The sequence below is a fragment of the Theropithecus gelada genome, chromosome 13 (assembly GCF_003255815.1).
Source record: "Theropithecus gelada isolate Dixy chromosome 13, Tgel_1.0, whole genome shotgun sequence".
Classification (NCBI taxonomy): Eukaryota; Metazoa; Chordata; class Mammalia; order Primates; family Cercopithecidae; genus Theropithecus; species Theropithecus gelada.
The window spans coordinates 3,988,523-4,015,651 of record NC_037681.1 but is presented as its reverse complement, the minus strand read 5'-3'; the positions used below and the strand labels follow the sequence as shown (position 1 = coordinate 4,015,651).

General features: G+C 36.7%; 1 protein-coding gene across 1 annotated transcript in view; it reads left to right on the top strand.

Annotated features, from left to right (window-relative positions):
• Positions 1 to 248: 248 nt before the first annotated feature.
• The window catches only part of LOC112605319 (ankyrin repeat domain-containing protein 36A-like), a 141,036-nt gene continuing 114,155 nt past the window's right edge, over positions 249 to 27,129 (top strand). Inside the window, exons 1-7 of the mRNA XM_025354985.1 lie at positions 249 to 672; positions 896 to 1,127; positions 5,261 to 5,375; positions 5,542 to 5,715; positions 9,929 to 10,035; positions 11,545 to 11,685; positions 14,092 to 14,162. Of these exons, the coding sequence (XP_025210770.1) occupies positions 249 to 672; positions 896 to 1,127; positions 5,261 to 5,375; positions 5,542 to 5,715; positions 9,929 to 10,035; positions 11,545 to 11,685; positions 14,092 to 14,162 (1,264 nt within the window). The remainder of the gene's footprint in view (positions 673 to 895; positions 1,128 to 5,260; positions 5,376 to 5,541; positions 5,716 to 9,928; positions 10,036 to 11,544; positions 11,686 to 14,091; positions 14,163 to 27,129) is intronic.

The window sequence follows — 27,129 nt, the reverse complement described above, 5'->3', positions numbered from 1 at the left end:
CTGTGGGGCCTTTGGGCGCGGCCAGCAGCAGCTCCGGTAAGCCACGTCAGCCCACGGGCGCTGCAGTGCAGCGGCTACCAGCACCTGGAGCAGGGGTCGCCGAGGATTGGGAGTCCCCAACCAGGACTGCGCCTCCAGCCGCTTGGACCCCGGGCCTGGCAGGGCAGCGGCAAGTCAGGCAGTAGGCGGCAGGAGAGCCAGACACGGGCTTCAGCCTAGGGTGCAGGAGGCGCGCACCCTCAGGCCGGATGGACGGCGCACTCAGGGACCAGGAGGCCATCCCAGGGGAGCCCCGCCAGCCCCCGCTGGAGCCCGAGCTGCAGCTGCCACCTGCAAGTGGTGCGCTGGCTGCAGCGGTGGCAACCCCGGATCCCGTCCTCCCGCCTCGTGCCCATCAGCGCGGACCCAGGGGTCGACGCAGTAGCGAAGTCAGGCTGTGGGCCCGACGGCGGCACCAGGCGGAGAGGCGCCACTCGACCCTATCCCTGGGCTGCAGGGGGCCCAGCGCGGGGGGTCCCGCGCGTCGGGAGCATGTGGAAGAGGAGAAGAGGGCGCGGGCGACAGTCAGGCCCTGGAGCAGGGCGCGCCTCGCGCTCCAGGGAGCCCCGCCAGCCCACGGCGCTTCCGCAGCAACCTCCGCCTGCACGTGGCTCCGCGAGAGCTGCTTGGGCGGTTACTCTGCCTCGGGCCTGTAGGGCGGGGCCGGCTAAGGTGCGCGTGCTCGCTGGTCCTAACAGTTCTGTTGGGCGTTTCTGCTGAGAGGCGGGAGGCGCTGAGTGTGCTGAGGTCCGTGGACTGACTGCATTGCTTGTTGTTGCGCTTCGGAGGCGGCGATCCCCGAAGGCGAGATGAAATGTGACTGAAGCCGGTGACCTTAACCGAAAGTCGTTCCCAGGCTACGAGTTGCCGCCAAGGAGTGGCCTAGAGATGCTCGACGACTACAAGCCGGAGAGCTGGCCCACCCTCAAGGAGCGCTTGCGCTTAGATGGCTTCTCATTTCCCGAATACCGCATCAAATTGTCTCATCTGAGAAGGATCCACAGAGCTATCTGCTATGGTAGGCTGGAGAAACTGAGGTACCTTCTGCTCACGAGAAGTGATGTCAATAAGAGAGACAAGAAGGAAAGGTAATGGGGGCTGGGAGCCGGGGCTGCGGGAGGAGGCCTGCGGACGTGGGAGAAGTACCCGCTTCCAGGCTGAGGGCTGCGGGGCGGATGGGCCGGGGCTCGGAGTATGGACGGGGCCTAGGGGGTGCCTGGCTGGGGTGGGAGTGAGTGGAGCGGGGCCTGGGGAGTGGGGGTATATGAGATGGCGGGATGTGGAGTGAGTTGGGGGATGGGATTGGGGAGTAGGGGGTGCTTGGTGTGGGGGTGTGAATGGGCTTGGATGGAATGAAGGCTTGGGGGTCAGGGGCGTGGACGGTGTGGGGTGGGGAGATGGGGTGAGGGTTCAATGGGATAGAGGACTGGAGGTGGGGGTGAGGTGTGGGGGTGAATGGGATGGGGGAAAGGAGTGCAGAGGTGAGGCGGGAGAGTCCTGTCACCGAAGAGGCTGGACTGTCCCTGGCAGGCTCAGCCGCACCTGGGATGTGGAAACCTTGGCTGAGGCGAGCACCCAGGCCATTTTCATGAGCAGCAAAACAAAAACAAAACTTCAGTTGATTTCCAATCACTCACCATGCTGCTTCTTTATAAATCATTTTAAAGTGATTTCACTAATAAAATTCAGCATGTACAGCGTTTCATTCTTAATGTACACGTGTTAAAGCATAATGTTACATACATTATGGAAGGTGCATAGTGAGAGAAATCATTTCCATAATATATCAACTTCCTGGCTAAAAATTCTTTGGATAAAATCCAATATTTATTTTATATCAATGGACACCCATGTCAATATGGTTTTCACTGAGGGACCTTAGAGGGAACCTTTGAAGTGGGAAGGTGGTCTGTGTTCTTGAACAGAAAGACACATTTTTCTAAAGCTCTGAGCTCTTTCTGTGTTTGTAAATTTTACATAATCCAAATAAAGTTATCAGAGTGTTAAAATTACTCGTGCTGTCTTTTACTATTGTGATGGCATTAAGAAAACTTTTGAAACGGAGTCAGAAAGACTTGCTTTTCTAGATATGAAAATGTGCTTAATTTCCACAAGTTATTTACTAACAGCTGAAACAACAAATCAGTGAATGGAACAGGTTAGAAAATCCAGGAACACTCCAATATGTGTAAGAATTTATTAGGTTGGTGCAAAAGCAATTGCGGTTTTTGCCGCAATTAAAAGTAATGGCAAAACCGCAATTGCGTTTGCACCAATCTAATAGAATTCGATAATGGTGACATTTGATATTAGTAGGAAAAGATGAATTACTCATAAATGAAGTGCCTGCTAACTATTTGGAGAAAACTGGCTAGATTTTTATGTCACAGAAATAAGTTCGTTATGGAATGTAGATTAAACATTTTAAATGCACAAAATAAGAAAGATAACAGAAAAAACACAAATGCCTACTTATATTGATACATGTTTATATTCCTATAAATATCACAAGCACACATTCTGAGGGTCAATTTAGCAAAATAAAAAATTAAAACCTCCTGTTTATAAGAAAAAATTAACAAAAGACAGTATGTACGTATACATAATAGATAAAAAAGTGATTTTCATTTTACAGTGAATTCTTCAAATCAACAAGAACTCTCATTTAAAGTAGAGCAAAGCACTTTTTTTTCAGATATTCAAGCAACCTATGCACATAGGAAAAAATATTCAGTGTTCCTGGGAGGAGAAGGTATTTAAGTTAAAAAAGGAGTGAAATTCTGTTTTCTATCCACAAGTTTGTGAGGGTAAGGAGTTAGCAGTACATACACTGCTATTTAAAGTTTACATTTCTGATGACTTTTCAAATAGACTATTTGTTGGTAAGTATCACACTCTAAAAATGTATGTGCCCTTCACCCATCAATTCCATTATACTAAAATATCCTAGGAAATAGAGATACATGCAGTTTGTTTTTCTCAGCACTGCTTAAAATAGCAATGTATTTGGAAAACCCCTTATAATGGATTTTATAAATTTTATAAATTTATCAATAAATTTCAGTGCATCCATAGGATGGGACAATATGGGACCTTTGCAGGTGTCAGTGGATAAAGATGTATGTTGAGGTGTGAAGATGTACTTTGAAGAAAAGTTGGTTTGATTATACATATACACAAACAGTCTATGGTGTTTGTAAGCCAAATGTGTGTACAAAATATAACATTTCTTTTCTGGCAGGTGTATTGTGATGTTTTTTCTTATCTGTGATGTATAAATGATCAGTATGTTTAAAACTTCTAATAAATGTTTTTTACTAATGAAATTATCCTTGGAAAAAGAAGAAATTTAAATCTTGCACAGAAAAAAATAATTTTCACTTTCTATTTTATTTTATTATTTATTTATTTGTTCATTTGTTTATTTTTGAGATGGAGTCTTGCCTTGTTGCCCAGCCTGGAGTGCAGTGGTACGATCTCAGCTCACTGCAACCTCTACCTCCCAGGTTCAAGTGATTCTCACACCTCAGCCTCCTGAGTAGCTGGGATTACAGGTGGGCGCCACCATGCCCGGCTAATTTTTGTATATTTTAGTAGAGACATGGTTTCACCATGTTGGCCAGGCTGGTCTCAAATTCCTGACCTCAGGTGACCCCCTCCACCTCAGCCTCCCAAAGTGCTGGGATTACAGGTGTGAGCCACTGTGCCTGGCCTTATTTTTATTTTTTTGTTTATTGGTATCTTCTATGAACTTTTAGCCTCTTCAGAGGTAAAGGGAATATTTTTATTTGTGCTTATTTTATTATGCATAGATTTTAGTATGTAAATATGTTTTTATTATAGTTTTATTACATATATGTAAACAATTTTAAATTAATCATTTTAGTTTACCAGTGTCCTCATGAAAATGAAAATGAGCAAATATAAGTGATTATCACTATTCCAAAAGCACTGCTTTAATTTATAGTTTTTTTCATAATAAACTCCCCAACTGTATGTATGCATTCTTTCAATCCAGTTATTTATCAAGCATGATCTGAATACCTATTATGTAGCAGACACATTCTACCATCTCTCAGGACTCTTCCACCCTTAACAACTTCATGTTTAGCTGCCCACCCTGAGCAAGCTGAGAGATTTAAAATGGAAGCATTAGGACTGAATCCCAATTGGATCTTTTATTCCTTTTTTTTTTTTTTTTTTTTTTTTTTTTTTTTTTAAAAAACAAAAGCAATTCTGAAGCTAGAAAATAGTAAAAGATAACCTTTAACTGCCCTTTCAAAAACTTATGGCAGTCTCAAATACTACTATTAATTATTGCAAATACCTAATTTATATAACATTCTATAAGTATTGGAAAAAAATGAGCCATACCTATTCATTTGAATCCTGAGTTTTCTTTGGATTATTTTTTTGAAAATTGAAGGAAGAATTACTTTGTTTAAAATATTTGTTGTTTTATTTTTGTCTTCTTTTTCCACAGTACTTTATTTAGGTGCCAATTACATGAGTAGAACTTCCTATTCTATGTACTGTATCCCACTTAATGTAAGGCATCATGGATTGGGTGATGCCACATTACTTTATATATCAATAAGATAATGTTTAAAATGTTGCCAGTTATAATTGTAATAAATAATGAATTGTAAACAGTATTCCAATGTCAGGAGATATTAATATATAAGAGAATAGTAGTTTATATAAAAGAATAGTGAGAAAATGAGCATCTGAGAATGATTGAAATACAATGATACATCTAATCTTTAATAGATACCTCAATGTAGATATGATTGTATCATTTTACTTAATTAGAATGTCTTTATAAGTAGTAACATCTAAAAATTATTGAGCTGTTATTTGTGTCAGAAAGTGTTCTAAATGCTGTACATAGATTCTTATGTAAGCATCACTGCAGTGTTCTGTGGGATAGCTACTATTCTCTTATATATTTTATTGATAAGGAAATTGAAGCAAAGAAAGACTAGATAATAGCTAAGTGACAGAGCTTTAAGTAAATTTTAAGCCCCAATTAAACTGAATCCAAAAGCCAAGCTTTTTCTGTTAAATAGCCTGCTCTTTCATTAATGTGATGAGTAATAAGTGCTAACAAAGATTGTACTTTCTTCACAAGAAAATTAAATATTTATTTTGAAGACAGAGAAATAACACGCTAATTAATGCTTACAGTTACCTGTTTTTAAAAGTCCTGTCACTCTCGCAGGACTCCCCTACATTTGGCCTGTGCCACTGGCCAACCGGACATGGTATCTCTCCTGGTGTCCGCAAGATGTGAGCTTAACGTCTACGACCGTGAATACAGGACACCTCTGATCAAGGTATATAGTAGCCGACTCTTTGAGCATAAGATGGATTTGGTTTAAGTACATAGAATAAAAAGAACTTATCTCATTGGAATACCACTATATAACTAGTTAGTAAATCCTATGGAGTGTTTATTTTGATTTTTCAGTATTTGCATGTTTCTTGGTCTAATACTGACAGGCTGTACAACTGAGGCAGGAGGTTTGTGCAACTATTCTGCTGAAAAATGGTGCCGATCCAAATATTATGGATTTCTATGGAAAGACTGCTCTACACTATGCTGTGTATAATGAAGATACATCCATGATAGAAACACTTCTTTGTTATGGTGCAGATATTGAAGAACGCGGCAAGGTATAGATCAACCAACGTTATTTTCAAACTATCTGAAATGCATTTATTTTAACATTGACACATGTAAGGGCCAATTTTTCATATTTGGAAGATCAAACATTCCTTGAATGAAAATATTTTGAAATGCTTTAACTGTCTAAGATTTTACTTTAAATACTGGAACTTTTAAAGAAGCATTATAGAGTACAACTTTTCTTCATGTGCTTATGGTAAATAATTATAAAAACAAATGAATTACAATAAATTTATAATTCATGACAACTGAATTTGGGAAAGGGAATGGTTAAGTGGTTTTCCACTAAATTACTTTTTTTCTATTCAGTGTGAAGTGACACAGGAAAGTAAAATTTGCCCTTATTAATAGGCTTTATTTTAAATTTCAAAGAAAATTAAAGCATTTCACAATAAATGTCCTTCTTGCTGCTGTTGACAAGTATTGTATGTGAAGGTGATTTCATTTGAAAGTGATTCCTCTGTGGAAAGGCTTAAGAGCGAGAAATGAGGAAAAGGAGAGCAATCAGAAATGCACAAGCTAATTTGGAAATTAGGTAATGAGGGAAAATACTGTGGAGAGGGTTTTTGTGTGTTTTGTGGTTTGTTTTCTATTTATATGTTGAGACAAGGATCTCTTCAGTTTTGGGGATAATTATTCTTACTTTTGGCAAGAGTTTATGAGTTATAAAATTGCCTAGGGATCAGTTTTGGTAGGACTCTGAGGAAACCAGGTTGGCAGTGAATAGAGGCGATGAAGTGGCACACAGTTCAGCAGAGAGAAGAACACACAATTAATGGACATTATTCAATTCTGGCAGAAACAGTCACTTAGATAAGCATCTAAACTCTACTCTCAAGTCCACAATGTCTTGATGGGCAGGTGGGAGATAAGGAGCTTATAAATAGTAAAATCAAGTTGGATTTTGAGTTTACTAGTCTCTTCTCTACCCCTACCCAGGAAAAGTAAATGGAGTTTTCAGTGAACGGCTCTATCTTTTGCTCTTTCCTCTTTTTGGCCAAATCCCAGATGATAAAGGGCATTTGCCATGTGGGTGAGAGATGAGACTGAAGTGATTATCAACTGTGCTAGTCTGCAGTTAGAATTGTGCATGACAGAAACCTGGGGAAATTAAAAGCAAATCTCTAAGTCTAGGATATCCCCTGATGATTTTAATATAGTAAATCTAATATTTACTATTAAATATTACTGGACATGTATGTTTTAAAATATTTCCTTGAAGCTGAGCATGGTGGTGCCTCTAGTCAGAGCAACAGAATAAGACACTGTCTCTAACAACAACAACAACAACAACAAATTTCTTGAGACACTGATAGGCTGCTGGTTAAGAACCACTGAATAGATAAGTATAATGTAAATTCTCATATCTCAAAAATGTAAAAAATCTCTAGAAGAGTTGGATGATAGGTGCTGCTTCCTTTAAATTTCTCCTTTCCAATAATATTAGCCTGACTTTTATCTGTCTCTACTTCTGTGGTTGGGAAGTTAAAAGGACTATTATTTGCAGTATCTATCAGCTGAAGAATAACACCTTTTCTTTGCCACCATCACTTATTCACTGCTATTCATAGGGTCGTTAGAAATTTACTATTGGGTACTCTTTCAATAAGTAGAGACTGATTCTTTCAGGACTTCGAGTCTCTTTGTTATCATTCTGGTGATTATGTCAATACATCGTTATTAAAAGCAGGGTTCTCTCAATTCCAATAGTAAAAAATTCTAAACCTTTTTCAAAAGCTGAAGCTCCATTATGGACTGCCTCAGTATGTCAGTTAAGTACATAGAACTATGGCATAATCAGGATAGCAGTTTTAAACACTGAAAACCATGAAGTTAGTAAGAATACGGAGACTACATGTAGGTCATTATTAGAGCTTTAATTGATAAGCCATTGTATTTTTATTTCTGATTTATATTTTACCTAAAATAAAAAAATTAGGTAACAATATGGACACTAGAATAGTAATTTAAAATTATTTTAATAATATAGTTGCAGCAGTCCTATGAACTAATTAGCCATTTGATGAACAATCTGGGAAAATTAAACATAAATTATAAATGCATGCATGTTGCAAAAGTGCTTGAAGTGGGTATTATGACTCTTAGTAACAATTTTTATTGCATTCTTGGACCTGTTTTGGAAAAAAAATTCAGAAACTAAAGAAAGGAAGTATTTTACATGAAAATACTTGCTTTACATATAATCGCTTGGAGACATATCCATAGCAAATATAAAAATACAAGGTCTGTAGTCTAAATGTGTCCCATAGATGTGTTTAGTTTGCCTCTATAAATTGTCTCAACATAGAAGGTTTAGGAGACTCACGCACAGATCTGGATTCCAGGCTTCTCTTCAAGAATCCAATCTGGTGTCCCTTGAGCCTATCTCACGTTTAGGATGCTGTGCAGAGGTTGCCCCTTTCTGTGAGGCGTGTGGTCTCCATTCTGCTACTGTGCCTACCTAGGTACTTCCTCAGGTCATCTCCCTTGCCTCTGTAGGGATGACTTTACAAGCCCTGTTTTATAGTATATTTTAGTAAATATTTCAAGGTTTTCAAGACATTATATATTTATTTAAATATAGAGTCTGTATTTTACATAAATCCCTTAGTGATGGGGTTGAACTTTTGAATTTAGAAGGTGGTGTTTTTATAAACTATTTTTCTTTATATATACCATAAATAATCATCTTCCCATTAGAATGCATGTAAGCTTTTTAAGGTGAATAATGGTATGGTTGCATAGGTTATGCATATTTTAGACAACATTATATTTTTCTCTTCAGCATTGCCTCCTAAACATGCAAGTAATTGGCCGGGCACAGTGGCTCAAGCCTGTAATCCCAGCACTTTAGGAGGCCGAGGCGGGCGAATCACGAGGTCAGGAGATTGAGACCATCCTGGCTAACATGGTGAAACCCCCTCTCTACTAAAAATACAAAAAATTAGCTGGGTATGGTGGCACACGCCTGTAGTCCCAGCTACTCAGGAGACTGAGGCAGGATAATAGCTTGTGCTTGAATCCAGGAGGCGGAGGTTGCAGTGAGCTGAGATGGTGCCACTGCACTCCAGCCTGGTGGACAGGCGAGACTCTGTCTCAAAAAAAATAAATAAATAAAAGATGCAATAAATTTAGTGGCTTTCATTATGCTATAAATAACGAATACAGGTCATTATTAGAGCTTTAATTGATAAGCCATTGTATTTTTATTTCTGATTTATATTTTACCTAAAATAAAAAAAATTTAAGTAAGAATTAATATGGAAACTAGAATACAGATTTTTAAAGGAGTTATGTACCAGGATCCTAAGATTATAATTACATAAATATTTGCACCAAGGTCCTAAGATTGTAATCGAGAATAACATTTCATGCAGAGCTTTCTGACAGCAAAGATAAAAATATTGCTAGAAAAAACCCATGGACTATTTAATAACAAGCAGTGAAAGTTCATTTGAAGCCTATCTCTATTAATTAAGAGAATCAGGCAAGTGTGTATCACGCAGAGGAAACGTCCACCTTTATTGGTAAGCTCTCACAACCGTATCCCTGAAACTCTCATTTCTCAGATGTTAATCTTCTCCATAATAAGCATTTACAAATAGGGATTAGGTGAAGTTCAAAAGATTCCTCAAATACTAGACACGTAATGCACAGTTTTGTAACATTTTTCAAACATGGGTGATCATGGAATCTTTCTTTTGGGGTATAATGTGCAACTTCTGGTAAAGTAAATATCCTTTGGAATATATTAATAGTTTAAGAAACCCTGCTCTATAGGTAATAATTTAGAACATTAATAAAAATACCTGAAACATTTATTACTATGTCTTAGAGTTTGAGGACATAGAGAAAAAAATACAGCTCCTGCTCTCAAGAAGCTCCTGGCTCAGGTGGGAAACAATGAAATCCTTGAAATATGCCATGCTAAATGCTGTGACAGAAACAAAGATCCTTGGAACTGGTAAATGTTGGAAGTGAGCTTTGGAGATGACCAGAGTTCTTGTGGTGAGGCTGAGAAGGTTGTTTCCAGGGGAAGGAGCAGAACCTAGAAAAGCGCCGAGGAGTGAAAAGAAAGGGACCACCTCTTATGTCCTTTCAATTGTATATATTCAAGCTCATAGGATCTTACGTAAGGTTTTCAGTTCAGTTGGTAAATATGTAATTTTGTGATTATAAATTGTTGCTGTTGTTTTACAGTGTAAATATCAACCACTTTTACTTGCTGTGCGTCGAGCAAAAGTGAACATGGTGGAATTTTTATTAAAGAAAAATGCAAATGTAAATGCAGTTGATTCTCTTAACAGGTACAGACCTTAGTTCTTATTGTGTTGTTTTTAAACCTGAGTGTCATTTTAGAGTGGTGGCAGTCACTCAAGTCAGAAATATTACATTAATAAGAAGACTAACTTTTAATTATTGGGATATAGTGAGAAATATCAACACAGATCATCACTTAGGTAGAAAAACGATTATTTGGACTGAGTAACATAAAGAACAGTGTATAGCAGGATTCATCTCTATAGACATTATACACATAAAAGGCTTCTATATTAACAGATGTTTGTTATTTGTAATATGATGTGGTGTTATTTATAATGTAATAATGTGATGCTTTTGATTGTATGATCTTACATTAGCTATAGGGGTTTCATGTTAGTTTTTCATTTCTGCTGTGTTTTGATGTTGTTTTTAATTGATATGGGAAGAGGGAGAAAAGATAGCTTTAAATTGATAAAACTTTAATGAAGACAAGCTTTAGATTCAGACAGGACTGGATTTAATCCCTAGCTTTCCCACTTGCTAGATGTGTGACCTTGGTAACATTACTTATCACCAAGTATGTTTTCTTCTGTGAAAAGAAGGGTAATAATATATCCTTCAAGGGTGGTTGTGTGTAAATAACATCATATATACATAATGTTAGAATGTCCCGCTAGCAGAGCAAAGTGCTGATGTTTTGGAAACAACGGCTGAGCATATAAGTATGTGCTTATATATATATGTGTGTGTGTGTGTATATATATATTTTATACACACACACATATGTATACACATACACGCATGTGAATATAATATATAATATATATTATATATACACACATTGTAATGTGTAAGTATATAATGTAAGCAACATAACATAATGTATAATATATAATATACAATATTTATTTTATATATATAAAATATATATTTTTTGTATATATAAATATATATATTGTGTATATATAATATATATACATAAAATATATATTACATATATGATGTTACTTATACAACCACCCTTGAAGGATACGTTATTATCCTCCATATATATATATATATATATATATATATATATATGGTGTTTAATGCCTAGCACATGCTTATCAGCATCATTAACTGAAGTTATGACTACTATTAGCATTCCTATTAATATTATTGTTTCAAGCCTGCAGATAGCTCTTATCTGACCCCTTAGCTGATTTTGCATTATAATACATAATATCAGACTAGGGAAGAAATGAATAATTTTTTACTTAAATTTTCCTACTGTAGATAGGTGACCTGAGCATAGTTTCTTGCCCATCAAAGGACTTTAATTTAGCAACTTTATGTCATACCACAGTGGGACAAGAGGCTTCCTATTTGTTCCTTGCTTTTAACCTTTGTGGTAATTTACAAAGATAAACCCTTGAGCACCCAAGATGCTTGTTTCTTAGTACATGTAATTGGGTTAATTCTGCATGGACAGGCAACATATTAAGTTGATAAAGTATTTAAACTTAGCTTTTAAAATGTCATTAAAGTTTTTAATTACCTCTCTGTTATTTTAGATCAGCCCTCATACTTGCTGTTACTCTTGGAGAAATAGATATAGTCATTCTTCTTCTGAAGCAGCACAATATTGATGTGTTTTTTCGAGATGCATGTGGAAAGACTGCAGAAGATTATGCGATTGAGACTCAGAATAAAGTGTAAGTCTTTACATAAAAAGGCTAGTGAACACTAAATTGAAGTTTAAAATAATTGTAACAACTGCATCTTATATGTCAGGTGAGATTTCATAATTTGGTTCAAGTAGTTTTCAAGTGACAAATTTTCAAGTTTTTAAGTTTTCAAGAGTTGTGCAACTTCGTCAGCCAGAAATCAAGCAAAAGACTAGATAAGTCGCAGTAGGTGCAGGATTCTTGATATTGAAACTTTTAGGACTTTTCTCCTTAGGGATTCCAATGTTGTTCATTTTATTTCAAGTATAACCCCTATGCATAGGATAAAGTAGTTTCACATCTTTGATTTTTCTAATTAGTTATTTGGGTCTCAAAATGTCCAGCTTATCAAAAAACCTTGTGCTGTTTACTGGGGACCATCTGCTATAGCCTGATCCTTGAATTTTTCAAGAACCTATGGGGTTCCTTAAGTTCAAGGAAGACAATGAGTTTCTACAAGTCAGAAGGAGAAGGGGAAAGGACATTCTAATCATTGCTTTGTTTTCATTGATTCTGTTGCTGCTTTTTTGCCATTGAAAGTACCCTTGTAGTCTGGTAATGATTAACCATTGCCACCAATCTTCATATTGATCCATAAAAAGGCTTCAAAGTTACACATACTTTTTTTTAGTTCACTTGCACATACTTATATGCTCATTGTTTCCAAAACAGCAGAACCTTGCTCTGTTGGCTGGATATTCTAACTTTATCAGCACACATCCTGAGCAAATTGACACTTTCACCCATGCTCAAAACCTGATGTAAAGCCCACATTTTAGCCTGGGCTTCTAGACCTTCATGGTGAGTTATTTTTGAGTCCCTTTTTTTTTTTTTTCCTCTTTAAAGCAAATATTAGTTGGGATAGTTCTAAGCTGTCAGAGATATTCAAATAATGTTATAGAAAGAGATCACGGTTTTTTTCTTTATTGCTACCAGATCTGTACCCTGACACTTTTTAAATAAACAGTGTAAGAGCTTTTCTCAGGTAGTGGAAGCTTCTATGCCATCCTTCTTTAGAGTAGTAGGCATCCACTTGTGGTTGGCCCCTTAAGTGATCTGTTTTCTTTAATAATGAAGATCTCTCAAGCTGCTTGCATCACTATCTCAAGTTTTTAAGATTCTACCTCATAGGAAGCCATTCATCAGAATTATTTGAGTCTCAAGTTGCTTAGTTAGATTTAACAGAGCTAAGCCTCATCCATGACTTATCAGCATTTATATGTTAAAGTAAGGCTTTGTGCTTGCTTTGGCAGCACAAATACTAAAATTGGAACAATACAGAGAAAATTAGCATGGTGAAGCATTTCATAATCTTGCAGTCACGGGAAGGTCACATGACTGCTGGCTAAGTAACAGTTTGAATCAAAACAAAATGGGTGGCACCTTATATTAGAATTGTGATTTTTCACTACAAAAATATTTGTGTAAGGTGATCTATAAACTGAGAATGGAGGTAAGTAACAACAGGGGGTGTTGTGTAAATATTTTGTTAGTATGTATCTTGGAAATGAGAAAATGTCAATTTTCATCTACTTCATGGAACTTAAAAAACATGAAAGTAGGGTTTTGTCTTCCATGTCAGTTGGAGATAACATCACTGATGGAGATTAACCATCATTCTAGCAAACATCTGATGTTCAGTTAGAGTCTGTAGAGAAGTAATAGTGGTAGCTCAAGCCAGATCTTGACATCTGTTAATTTTCTGCCCTTGGAACTGATGAGCTCAATAATAGTGAATAATCGTGTTACCTATTTTAATGAAATAATGTATTCATAAATAAGTTTATTTACAAATTATGAAATGGTTGAGATGCCCTTAATTATAAGCCACAAATAATAGAACAATAAAGCAAAATTAGGACTTAACATTTTTCTTAAACAGAAGCATTTGAATATTAGAACCTATGAAAAACTACACATTGGGTTTGATTTGGGATTTCAGAATAGTTTCAGCAATAAAGTTCAAGAGCAAATTCCACTGCTTTACTATTTCTCTGTGAATGTTAAAAATGCTACTTCATTAAACCTATATAACAACCTAGTGAAAGAAGTCAGTAAAATCTAAAAGAAGACATGGCGCCTAAGAGAAGCAACTTATAAGAGCAAATACCTGTTGGCTATAGAGCCAGGACCTACCAGTAAGAGCCAGGAAGGTGACTTTTCATTATGTCAGGCCGATGTGAGATAGTTTGCTGCGCTCGCTTCATGAGTACTTCACCTGTTTTTATTATTTAATTAGAAAGGTACTAAGAAGTTTGTAGAGCTTATAGAAGAGAAGTGTATAGGATAATTAACATCCTGATATTGTTTAAGATACTCTAATAATTTAGTATATTTGGTAAATGTTTTTGATAATAGTATTAAAATATTAATCTCATTTGTTTTTATACATAGCATTTTCGGACTAATTTCTGAATACAAAAGAGAAAAGACATCTGAAGAGCTCCCTATAAATAGCAATCCAGGTAAGATTTCTGATAGTGAATTACTCCTGATGGTACTACCATGGATAAAAAAGAATAAAGATGTTCTGGTTACAAAAAAGCAGTTTTAAAAAATCACTGTTTAAATTTCACACTTAAAAAAAATACTTTCTTAGTAGTCTAGATTTTATAATTATTTAAAAAGTTAATTGTAGGTAGTTTATACTCTCAGTATTGTTTGAAAAAATTATTGTTTAATTATGGTTCCTAATAGTCTAGATGATCTTTTTGTGTAAATAAGAAAATTTTTAAGTTATTATGTTATATGTTTTCTTTATAGTCACGTTATAATGAATTAGACTTTTTATATAATTAGAACTTCTATTTAATTTGTAAAATAAATTCTTTGCAGTTAGTAACTGAATCAATAATTACAGTTGACCCTTCAACAACATGGGATTTAGTGCTGCCAATCCCCATGCTGTTGAAAATACATATTTGGTATGTTATATGTATTAAACATATTGTATTCTGCGTACAAGAAAGTAAGCTAGAGAAAAGAAGCTTTTGCAGTAGTTAAAGCTGTAGTTTCCTTGTAGTTCAGTCCTTAAACTACTATCAGTCTAGTGTAAGGTATTCACCCATTCATGGTAAAATAAAGTAAATTTACTCCATTTACTCATTTTAAAATGTTGGTCTTTTTCTTGCCAGGCCTTCTTTGTTTTATTTAATTTTTTATTTATAAAAAAACAGTAAGAGTTGGTAGGGTTTTTTTTTCCTGTGAAAACCATCAGTGAAGAGGCCATCTTGATCTAGGAAATATAAACATATTTATTTGGTGGCAGTAGAAATATAAAGCAGAAACAGAAAAGAGGTACAGTTAATATGCTTTACTGAATGTAAAACATTAGTGGGGAGAGAGAAATCTTGGATCATTCATACGTTTCCAGGTTGTGTACCAGCCTTTATACTGCACATGAGAAAGGAGTAGGATGTGTTCAGTGAATGGAGAAGTACAGCTGGTCAATAGGGAAGAATAACTTCCCTTCCCTCCAACTCTGAGGTTGGACTTGCAGACGTAGAATGATGTTATTATAATTATTAGGCAAAGTCAGCAATCTCAATGAGCTGTCCATGATGCAGATGTAGAATGAGAAGGCATCCAGTGACAAAATCCTAGGAATGTTAACATTCCCTCCCGCCCCCAGAAAAAAAAGAATTGCTAAAGGAGAAAGCAGTGGCTAGAGAAAAGTAGGAGAGGAGTCAGAGGAAGTGATGTTGCAAAAATAAAAAATGTGAGAACTTCAAGGAGGGAGTATGAATTCTAACAAGTAAGATTACTAAAAAGTCAATTAGATTGAACTTTTAAAAGCTCTTTGGCGGTGCCCCTTTCAATAGAACCATTTTTGAGGTGTAATGTGGGCCACTTATGTGATTGGTATGTCTGGTGTCCAAATATGGAGGAATAAATCTACCAAGATCCCGCCTAACTCTTTTGTAACTGCAGAAGCTACATGCACAGGGTCAGGGAAAATGGTCTTGACTTCTGAGTACATGTGCCCACACTTTTACTGAATTGTCAAAACCTAAGGGTAATGTGTGAGAAAAACTGTGGTCTTCTTATCAGCTCCTTGTGGAAATACTTAATTTGTACTGAAATCCCTGATAAGTTCTTCTGGATCCTTTCTGAAACAAAAGTCTGGCAGCAGTAACTGGACCCAGCTTGTCCAAAGCACATACATCCAGACTCCCTCCGACATGGAATCATAACACAGCCACATTTCAAGAGTTTCGAGTTTCAATCAGAAGTCGTTTACAGACGAGCAGTTTGGAGAAGCTGACATCTTTTATCTAATGTCATGGAGAAAAATATAAAGTGATGTGCTAAATATACCAAGTCTCTGTGTTCTGGCACACTTTGTTTCAGTGCAATTCCCTTTTCATGACCTCTTCTAATAGCTCAGCTTTTACTGTTTTCTTTTGAATTTCATCCCTAAAGAAAATATTATTAGAACACATCCCTAAAGAAAATATTATTAGAACACATTTGAATTTCATCCCTAAAGAAAATATTATTAGACATATTACACATTTCTAACATAGGTATTTTTAACAACTATATATAATTTTCTTTTAAGAGAATTAGCTACTTATTCTCAAGTATATCTGGTATTCTATTAATCTTTAATGCTAAACTTCTTTATATCTTTAGCACAATGACAGTGTAAGTGACGATGGTTCTGTAAGATTTTAAGTTTCTTTTAAATTTTCAAACTTTAAATGTCTTTTAAATTTTCAGATTAAGTTAAGACACTTAAGTTGTCTTTTAAATTTTCATTTTTTTTTTTTTTTGAAGATAACAAAGACAGGAACCACCGTTTATTTAATTGTACAATATTAAACACCACCTCACTGTTTTTCATTTCTCAGTCTTCTTTACTGGTTTATCTTGTACTCCATCACTTCTTAACATTGGAAGGTCCCAGAGTTCAGTCCGTGGTGGGCTGCTGCTTCTCTCCCTATGCTCACTCTTGGGGATCTCTTCCATGCTCAGGGCATTAATTGCATTGGGAGTTATACCTGATGTAAATGACGAGTTGATGGGTGCTGACGAGTTGATGGCTGCAGCACACCAACATGGCACAAGTATACATATGTAACAAACCTGCACGTTATGCACATGTACCCTAGAACTCAAAGTATAATAATAATAATAATAAATTTTCAAACTTGACATAGTTTTAATGTAAAACACTTTTCTGGTATTATATTTCTTCAAATATTGCTAATCTGTTACTTAGCTGGAATATTTGGTCAGTTGGATTACCACACCTTTAACCATCTATATAAAACTAACTTGATTTTTTTTTTTTTTTTTGAGATTGAGTCTTTTGCTGTTCCCCAGGCTGGAGTGCAATAGTGTGATCATAGCTCACTGCAGCCTCAAACTTCTGGGTTGAAGTGACCCTCCTAACTCAGCCTCCTAACTCACTGAGACTGCTACAAGCATATGCCACCATACGAAGCTAACTTTTTTATTTTTTGCCTTTTAGAGACAAGGATATCTCTCTGTTGCCCAGGCCAGTCTCAAACCTTTGCTTTCAAGTGATCCTCCTGCCTCAGCCTCCCAAAGTGCTGGAATTATAGTCACGAGTCATTGTGCTGGTCCATAACTTCCTTTATTCCCTCAGATAATATTAAAGTCCTATTGACCCTTAATAATAAAATCCACTGTTTGGGAGGAGAAGTGGATAACTCATCCTACATTTTAAATGCAGTTTTTGACTTTTTGACCCGTTCTGTGAAGAATTGCCTTTAACAGATGGTTTTTAGTTTTAGATATTTTTAGTTTTGTAAGAACTTAAGAAAAAAAATTAGAAACAAATTAAATGAGCTCTATGATCAATAGTACAGTATTATACTATATCCAATGGCTACATATATTTCTATAATTATCACAATGACCTGAATGATGCAAATTATTTTATGTATGTTTTTACTAATAGATTTTTTTTGAGACTGAATCTCGCTGTCTTGCCCAGGCTGGAGTGCAGTGGTATGATCTCAGCTCACTATAACCTCTGCCTCCTGGGTTCAAGTGCTTCTCCTGCCTCAGCCTCCCAAGTAGCTGGGACTATAGGTGTGCGCCACCACGCCCAGCTAATTTTTATATTTTTAGTAGAGATGGGGTTTCACCCTGTTAGCCAGGATGGTCTCCATTTCCTGACCTCATGATCCGCCTGCCCCAGCCTCCCAAAGTGCTTAGATTACAGGTGTGAGCCACCGTCCCCAGCCTACTGATACATTTTAGAAACAGGGTCTCCCTCTGTTTCCCAGGCTGGAGTGCAGTGGTTATTCACAGGTACAATCTCCACTGCAGCCTCGAACTTTTGGTCTCAAGCAATCTTCCTGCCTCAGCTGTTGGAGTAGTTGGGACTACGGGTGCGTGTCATTGCACCTGGCCTGATCCCCAATTATTACAAAAGAAACCTTGCTGAGTTGAAGACAATTGACGGTGATCTTTTTGTTTCTCTTCTAGAAGCTTTCATACTATGGAATATATTTTTAATCATCCATATTCTCAATTTTTTATTCTGGTTAAAATAAGATTGCTGCTTGTTTTTCATTTTTTTTGGCATAATTATTTCTATTCCTTTATGGCTTTATTCATGCGGAAATACAGGAATCTCAAAGGCAACTGTCAAGGAAAACAGATTAGGGAAAGGTATTTTATAAACAGCCTTCCGATTGTAGTCACATGTCACATCACCAAAAAGAAAACTCATTTCATGTAATGCAGTAGTGTCAGGGTTTCCCAAGACCACCTCTGTGTTTAGTGATTCACTTGGAAGGACTCAGCAAACAGTCCTACTCAGGGCTTTGATTTGTTTCAGTGAAAGAATACAAAGTAAAATTGGCTCAGGGCAAAGGGGCATGTGGCAAGTCTTGGGGAAGCCAGGCACAAGCTTCCAGGAGCCCTCTGCTGTGGAGTTACCAGGATGTGCCGAATTCCTGTAGCCTGGAATTTTGACAGCACATAGGCGGTGGTGTCTACCAGTATGAGTCTGACTAGAGACTGACACAGTAGCCAAGGTTTTTATGGAAGCTCGTTACATAGGCATTCTCTCTCACACAGGCACAAGAATTCCACACTTCCACAAGAAAAGCAGCTGCTCAGAGTCAACCACATTGTTTATGCAAACAGTTTAGGCACAGTGAGCTACTTTTCTCAGTTAGGAAATGGTGACAAACCTTTAAAATGCAAATTTCCAAACAGCAGCCAAGGGCCAATTTTGCATGCAGGCTTTTCTAAGAATGACAGTCTTATGACTGTTATATGAATTATTTTTTTCACAGCAGTTATAGCCCCAACTTAATTTTAGTTATTGTCTTAAAAATTCTATTTAATAGTGAATAATATGGTGATATAACATAGCATGGTGCTTATTTCATTTGTGTCAGTTGCAACTTAATATGAAATATTAAGTTTCTGTGCTGTTAGATTTTGGAATTTTGGTGAATATCTAACAGGTTTCTATACCGAAGTTACTATGGCAATATTAGATAATTATAATCTGTTCTTATTTGATTAACCTTTCAGTAAAATGGTTAGATAAAATAAGTAATGATTTCTGATTTAAAATTAAAAGATTTGTTTCATTTTAATTATATAGATGGTTCAGTTTTGTTTTATATTTTGTTAAATTTTTGTTTATAATTATGAAATTTAAAAAATCAATCATTTATCAGTTATTTTCTTGCCTGTTAATACAGTTAAGTTATTTGCTTTATGTATTTTTATATACTATAATTCTGGAGAGAATATTCATATTCTGTTTCAAATTGAGTACATCTTGCTACAATACATGGTAATAGAAGATTCAGTGACAATCTTTTAAAAAAAATTAATAACTTTATTTTAAGAGCAGTTTTACATTCTCAGCAATATTGAAAAGAACCTAAAGAGATTTTTCATATACGCCATCCCTCCACACATGCATAGCTCCCCCCATTATCAATATCTCCCACCTGAGTGGTACATTGTTACAACTGAGAATCTTACATTGACGCATCGTAATAATCACCAAAGTCCATAGTTTATATTTAAGTTCACTCTTTGTATTGTACATTCTATAAAGTTGGACAAATATATAATAAATGTACCCGCCATTGTAGCATCTTAGAATACTTAAGCTGCCCTGAAATTTGTCTCTCTTTTTTTATTCCTTCCTCCCAACTAACCCCTGTCAACTACTAATATTTCTGCTGTCTCCATAGTTTTGATATGTCCAGCATAGTCTTATATTAAAGATAATATAGTGGATATCTTTTTCAATATTAAAAAACATAAATTTCCAAGATAACTGAATGTATTCAATTGAGCTATCCATTGTGCTTTTTTGCTTTTGGCTTATTAATGTAGAATTTAATGGCATATGCTTTACATGTTGAAAAAGCATAATTTATATAGACATTTGCCACATAATGGGAGGGTTGAGGAAAATGACTTCATGCTGCAGACTACACAGCACTGACTGGATCATCCTTCTCTGTGAGGTGGGTCCAGATAGACTAGCAGTGGAAAGGGACAATCTCGAGAGGCTGTACTTTATAAAACTGGAGTCAGAAAGTCTTTCCTATTTACCTTGCAATTGGAAATAAGATCAGCTAGTGAATACTATAGGCATACAAATATGTTTCTTATTGACTTCTTTCTTTGAGTGATCGGTTTGAAAACAGTATATAATATTATTATAGCATGGCTCACTTATAACTAGATTCTCCATCATGAAAAATGCCAAGAGAGTCCTACTATTTTTGTTTAGGTAAAGTGACGTAGATTTGTTGTTGTTGTTTTTCCCACTAGGTAGGGGACAACTGTTGGCACATCTTGGTGGCTCCAGTGAGTTTACAGTTCCTTGATGTATATTTTATATATTAGAAAGTACTCCCTGGCAGCTTGCCGTACCTACCCAGTGTTTCTGTATAAGCTTCTCTCTGACGAGGAGACAAGACTCAGATTGGATAAGCTTTTAAGGGAGTGATATTTTCTCTGTGTGTGTTTTTTTGAAGGAGGTAAAATGAAAGCTGAATTTAAGCATTGTTTGTGCCCTACGTAGGGTGAATGAACAGCTAGAACTAAGCAAACTCACCAGAATCTTCCCTAGGAGAGGATTAGTGAGAGTGAGGACACTGACCTCTCTTAGGCTCTTCTGCACTGGCAGCCGAAAAGTCTTTGCAGGGATCCTTGACCCTGGTCTGTATCCTGTGTTTTGCCATAGAATAGAGTACAGTTTTCATAGACCTTGATTTTTTGAATTAGAGTGCTTTATCCTAAACAGTTTAAACTGAAGAGGTAGAGAAACTGTTGTGTTTCAACACAATAAGTACAGTCATTTCCTCTTACACATGGGGGATACATTTCAAGACGCTTAGTGAATGCCTGAAAACATGATTAGTGCTGAACTCTATGTGTACAGTAATTTTTAAAAATACATATGTATCTATAATAAAATTTAATGCATAAATTAGGCACAATAAGAGATTAATAATAGCTAATGGTAAAGTAGATCAATTATAACAATATACTGTAATAAAAGTTATGTGAATGTGATCTCACAAAGTATCATGTACTATAGTCACCCTACTTTCTGCACTGATGTGAGATAATAAAATGGCTGTGTAATAGGTGAGGCGAATGTAGTAGACATTGCCATGTAATCTTAGGCTACTATTGACCTTCTATTTGACTGTATGTCAGAAAGAAGATCATCTGCTTCATGTGATCTTGGATCCATGAGCCACATAATATCGTTGGTTGGATGTTAGGAACAGATTATGTCAGTGACTAAACCACCAATGTCATATTATGAAATATATATTTGGTCTTCAACCCCATTTTCTGTCATACAACTCCTAAAATCCTCAGAATTTCCAACATGATGTCGTTTGTATGCTAATGATTGACTCATGGCAGGCAGCTTCCAGATGGCTTCAGGATGGGGCCCATCATCAGAGAGATCAGGGTGTGAATAGCGGGTTGGGACTTTGAGCCCCACCCCTCACCTCCTGGGATGTGAGAGGGGCTGAATGTTCAATTAATCAGTCATGTGTATGTAATGAAGCTTTCATAAAATCCCAAAAGGATTGGATTTGGAGAGCATTGGGATAGCTGTATTCAGCTACCTGGAAACTCTCCAATACATGGAGGTGTATGGAGAATACATGGATGTTCCCAGAGGGTGAGTGCCCTGGGAGGACATGGAAGCATGTTACTTTCCCCCCATATCTTGCACTATGCATCTCTTTATCTGTATCCTTGAATATTCTTTATAAGAAACTGGTAAATGTGTTTCCATGAGTTCTCTGAGCCACTCTAGTAAATTAATCAAAGCAAAGAGGGGGTCCTGGGAAACCCAACTTGAAGTCCACCTGGAAGTTGATTGGAAGTTCTGGAGGCCCAGACTTGTGACTGCTGTGGGGGAATAGCCTTGTGGTACTGAGCCCTCAACCTGTGGGATCTGACACAATCCCCAAGTAGATAGTGTCAGAATTAGAGGGCACCCATTTGGTGTCTGCCACGGAATTGTTTGCTTGTTGCTGGGGAAATATACACATTTGGTCACAGAAATCTTCTGTGTTGATGATTGTTGTTGTGGTGTGAGAGAAGAGGAACATTATGTTGAATATGTGTTTTCTACACATACAGCAGATAAGGGGGACTACTGTGTACTCTGTTCTAGCTGCTCCTGGTTCATTTGTCCAGAAATCATGTTCTTTGACACTGTCTGCTCATTATATTGATTCTACTAATGATGCCATTTTCTGTCAGTCTGATATGATTCTGTTAGAATTATGACTATTTTATACTGCAATTCACTTGTAACAAATTTTGATAATATATTCTTCGCATTTGATAAGTATATGCTAAGCACATAAGAAAGATAAGAGTTCTTAATTCATTAGTTACCTACAAATAGTATAACTAATAATTTTAGTATAACCTCCAAGTATGTTTCTGAAGTACTGCTTTGTAACAAATCATGAGAGTCTCTGTAATAAAGCATCAAAGTCTTATACTTTTTTTCCTACAAGGTCTAAAGCATGTACAAAGTTCATGATTTCTTGTTTTTTCTTTTGAGATGAAGTCTCACCCTGTCACCCAGGCTGGAGTGGAATGGCACAATCTCGGCTCACTGCAACCTCCACCTCCTGGGTTCAAGCGATTCTCCTGTCTCAGCCTCCCGAGGAGCTGGGATTACACACGTGTGCTACCACACTAGGCTATTTTTTTTTGTATTTTTGTTGAGACGGGGTTTCACCATGTTTGGTCAGGCTGGTCTCAAACTTCTGACCTCAAGTGATCCACCTGCCTTGGCCTCCCAATATGCGGAGATCACAGGCATGAACTACTGTGCCCGGCCTGCATGATTTTTTTTTTTTTTTAAATAAAGAGTCTTGCTATGTTGCCCAGGCTGTTCTCAAACTCCTGGGCTTCTCAAGTGATACTTCTGCCTCAGCCTTCTGAGTAGCTGAGATTATAGGAACAAACCACTGTGTATACACACATACACACGCACACACACACACACACTGAGTATGTGCCCAATAATGGGATTCTGGTTCTGGATCCTTGAGGAATCACCACACTGTCTTCCACAATGGTTGAACTAATTGAGACTCCCACCAACATTGTAAAAGCATTCCTATTTCTCCACATCTGCTCCAGCATCTGTTGTTTCCACTGCATGAGATGGTATCTCATTGTGGTTTTGACTTGCATTTCTCTAATGATCAGTGATGATGAGCTTTTTTTCAGATGTTTGTTGGCTGCATAAATGTGTTCTTTTGAGAAGTGTCTGTTCATATCCTTTGCCCACTTTTTGAGGAGATTGTTTGTTCTTTTCTTGTAAATTTGTTTAAGTTCCTTGTAGATTCTAGATATTAGGCCTTTGTCAGATGGAGAGATTCCAAACATTTTCTCCCATTCTGTAGGTTGCCTGTTCACTCTGATCATAGTATTGGAAGTTGTGGCCAGAGCAATCAGGCAAGAGAAAGAAATAAACAGTATTCAAATAGGAAGAAAGGGAGTCAAATTGTCTCTGTTTGCAGACGGTATGATTGTATATTTAGAAAACAAATTGTCTCAGCCCCAAATCTCCTTCAGCTGATAAGCAACTTCCTCATAGTCTCAGGATCCAAAATCAATGTGCAAAAATCACAAGCATTCCTATACACCAATAATAGAGAGCTAAATCATGAGTGAACCCCCATACACAATTGCTACAAAGAGAATAAAATAGCAAGGAATACAACTCACAAGGGATTTGAAGACCCTCTTCAAGGAGAACTACAAACCACCACTCAAGGAAATAAGAGGACACAAACAAATGGAAAAACATTCCATACTCGTGGATAGGAAGAATCAGTAATTTGAAAATGGCCATACTACCCAAAGTAATTTGTAGGTTCAATGCTATACCCATCAAGCTACCATTGACTTTCTTCACAGAATTAGAAAAAACTACTTTAAATTTCATATGGAACCAAAAAAAGAGCCCATATAGCCAAGACAATCCTAAGCAAAAAGAACAAAGCTGGAGGCATCATGCTACCTGACTTCAAACTATACGACAAGGCTACAGTAATGAAAATAGCATGGTACTGGTACCAAAACAGATATATATAGACCAATGGAACAGAACAGAGGCCTCAGAAATAATGCCATACGTCTACACCATCTGATCTTTGACAAACCTGACAAAAGCAATGGGGAAATGATTACCTATTTAATAAATGGTGTTGGGAAAACTGGCTAGCCTTATGCAGGAAACTGAAACTGGACTCTTTCCTTACACTCAATACAAAAATTAACTCAAGATGAATTAAAGACTTAAAAGTAAGTTCTAAAAGTATAAAAACCCTAGAAGAAACCTAGGCAGTACCATTCAGGACATAGGCATGGGCAAATACTTCGTGACTAAAACACCAAAAGCAACGGCAACAAAAGCCAAAATTGACAAATGGGATCTAATTAAACTAAAGAATTTGTATGCAGTTTTATTTGGGAGTGTGTGTGGAGTACCTCTGAGTTTTAAAAATGAAGAAAGTAAGTAGTCATGCTTTCCTGACTCTGGTAGACATAGCCTTTTAAGACAGTGATTCTGAGCTGTTACGGTCTTAGAGTTTTCTATACCAATAAAACTTATTGATGACGTGTAACCAAGAGCTTGAATTAAATTAAAAAAAAATCAAAGAGAAATCACCCAAATGCACATTAAAAACCTCTTACCACATATGTGCACATTCATAGATAACATGTAGAACTTGATTTTGTGTATTAAAAACTTGTAGAAAAGTTCAGGCAGTGCACAAAATGCCTGCAACTTGGTCTTTGTAAAATCTGTCTATCCACATTGACCCAGTGAGGTATTTCTTGATTTATTATATGATCTCATGATATTCCATGTGGTAACTACAGCATATTATGCTATCTTCGTGCAGATACTATGTCAACTTAAATATGATGACATACCAACATGGATATGCTCATGTGGTTGCTTTTATTGATTTGTACTATATTAGAAATGAAACAGAAGTATTGGAAATCCTAGCAAGCATAGCTGTATCTCTCCCATGGCTGTGCTGATTGCACCTGTTTCCCCCTTAAAGCATGTCTTTTTGACATGTCATAACCCTGAGAAAATCCAGTGTGTGCTTTTCAGAGAATGTCAGTAAGGAGAGGAAATGGCCAATGGTCAAAGTGTTACTTGTCCTCTTGGTTCCCCTTCATGAATGTTAAACTCTAAACTACTCAGGTCACAATTTCGAACCCCTTTGTTGATCCTTATAGATTGTTCCCGGATGTCAAATGACAAATAGGGCCTTGAAGATAAAACACCCTGTAAAGCCATATTGCTCTGTTTTTTGTGTGTGAATGTGTGTGTGTGTGTGTGTGTGTGTGTATGTGTGTATTTTTTCTCTTCTGAAAACTGTAAATAGAATAATTTTCATTACAAATGAAAATATTTTTGTTCCATATTTATTTCCTGTCTTATGGCACTCTTCTCAGATCTAGTAAGGATCTCAACGTGTCTTATTTATATCTGCAAAAAATTATGTCAGTGCTTCATTTTTCATGTCAATTACTGACATGTTTTCAAGTCTTCACAAGTTATTTCTGAAGATATTGGTGCATTGAGGAGAGACAGTGTGATTGTAGTTAAAGAAGTTTTTAAATAGGTTACGTTCAATAACATTTCAGAGCCTGTTTCTCTGGAAGGCATAGAAATAGTGGTTTTATTCATAGTTAAACATAAAATAGCTCCACAAAGTCTTGTGTATATAAAAGTATTCATATCCTGGAATATTTTAATTTACTGCTCAGTACTGTCTCCTGGAGAGGAAAATAGGTAAGGTAGATGGGTGACCCTGTGATAATAACTCATAATATGAAGTGAAAGCATAGAGACAAAATGAGAGACGATAGATACTCAGACGGATGTGAGTGAAGAACAGCTGTGAAACAGAGTGTCTATGGGAGAGAGGAGGCCATGGGGCTGCTTTTGTGAAGAAGGAATTTGTACATGTTAGTCACGTGTCTGACACATTTAACATTTTAATAAAGCAAAACCTTATCTTCACATGTGTCTGTATGGGATTGTACAGATGTCCCAATACAGTGGTGAGAATAATGAAGAAATGAATGTGGAGGTCAAAGAATGAAGTCCACCAATATGGATATTAGATTTATGAATGAAAAAGAGTGTATGTCAAATTGGGCAGGTGTAAACAAAGCATCTAGCTAGGTAATTTGGAGGTTTCTGATGAGGAGACTTGTGGAAAGTCACTTAATGGAAAGTGGAAGTTAGAAGAATGAGGGTGACCCACAGGGTCTCATTTCTTCTCCCTATAAGTTTTGCACATCAATGATATGCGCTTCATTCATGTGAGTTAGCATATTGGGATGCTTAATCTAGAAAAAGTTTTTTTTTTTTTTTCTTTAGGAAAGCTGTGTTTACTGAGGTAGTTATTTCATAAAAGGACCAGAGATACCTCTATGGTATATCATATCAAACTAGCTTCAGGAACAAGGAATCAAAGAATGCATTTCTTGAGTACTAAAAGGGTAACTGTCAATAATCTTGGCAATCATGACATATATATATATGCGCATATATATATGTGCATATATATATTTGGTTAGTTAATAAAATAAGTCTCTGGTTATTTAGAGATTTTGTTTAACTTATTTACATGGGAATCTGATTATGCATTATTTCTTTGATGTGTATGTTTTTGCAAAAGTGGAAAAAGAGATGGCAAAAGAGCTGAACTGCTGAATCCAGGAAATGTAGGAATATTAGGAGCCTTCATGAGTACAAAGAAAATTATTTTTAAAATTACGACTCTAAGTATAACTGAACTCACTTCAAATGCATTTTAGAATATTTGCGTAAAGGATGATTTGATTTTGGCTGCTCCAGAAACTACTAGAGGAAGGAAAGGG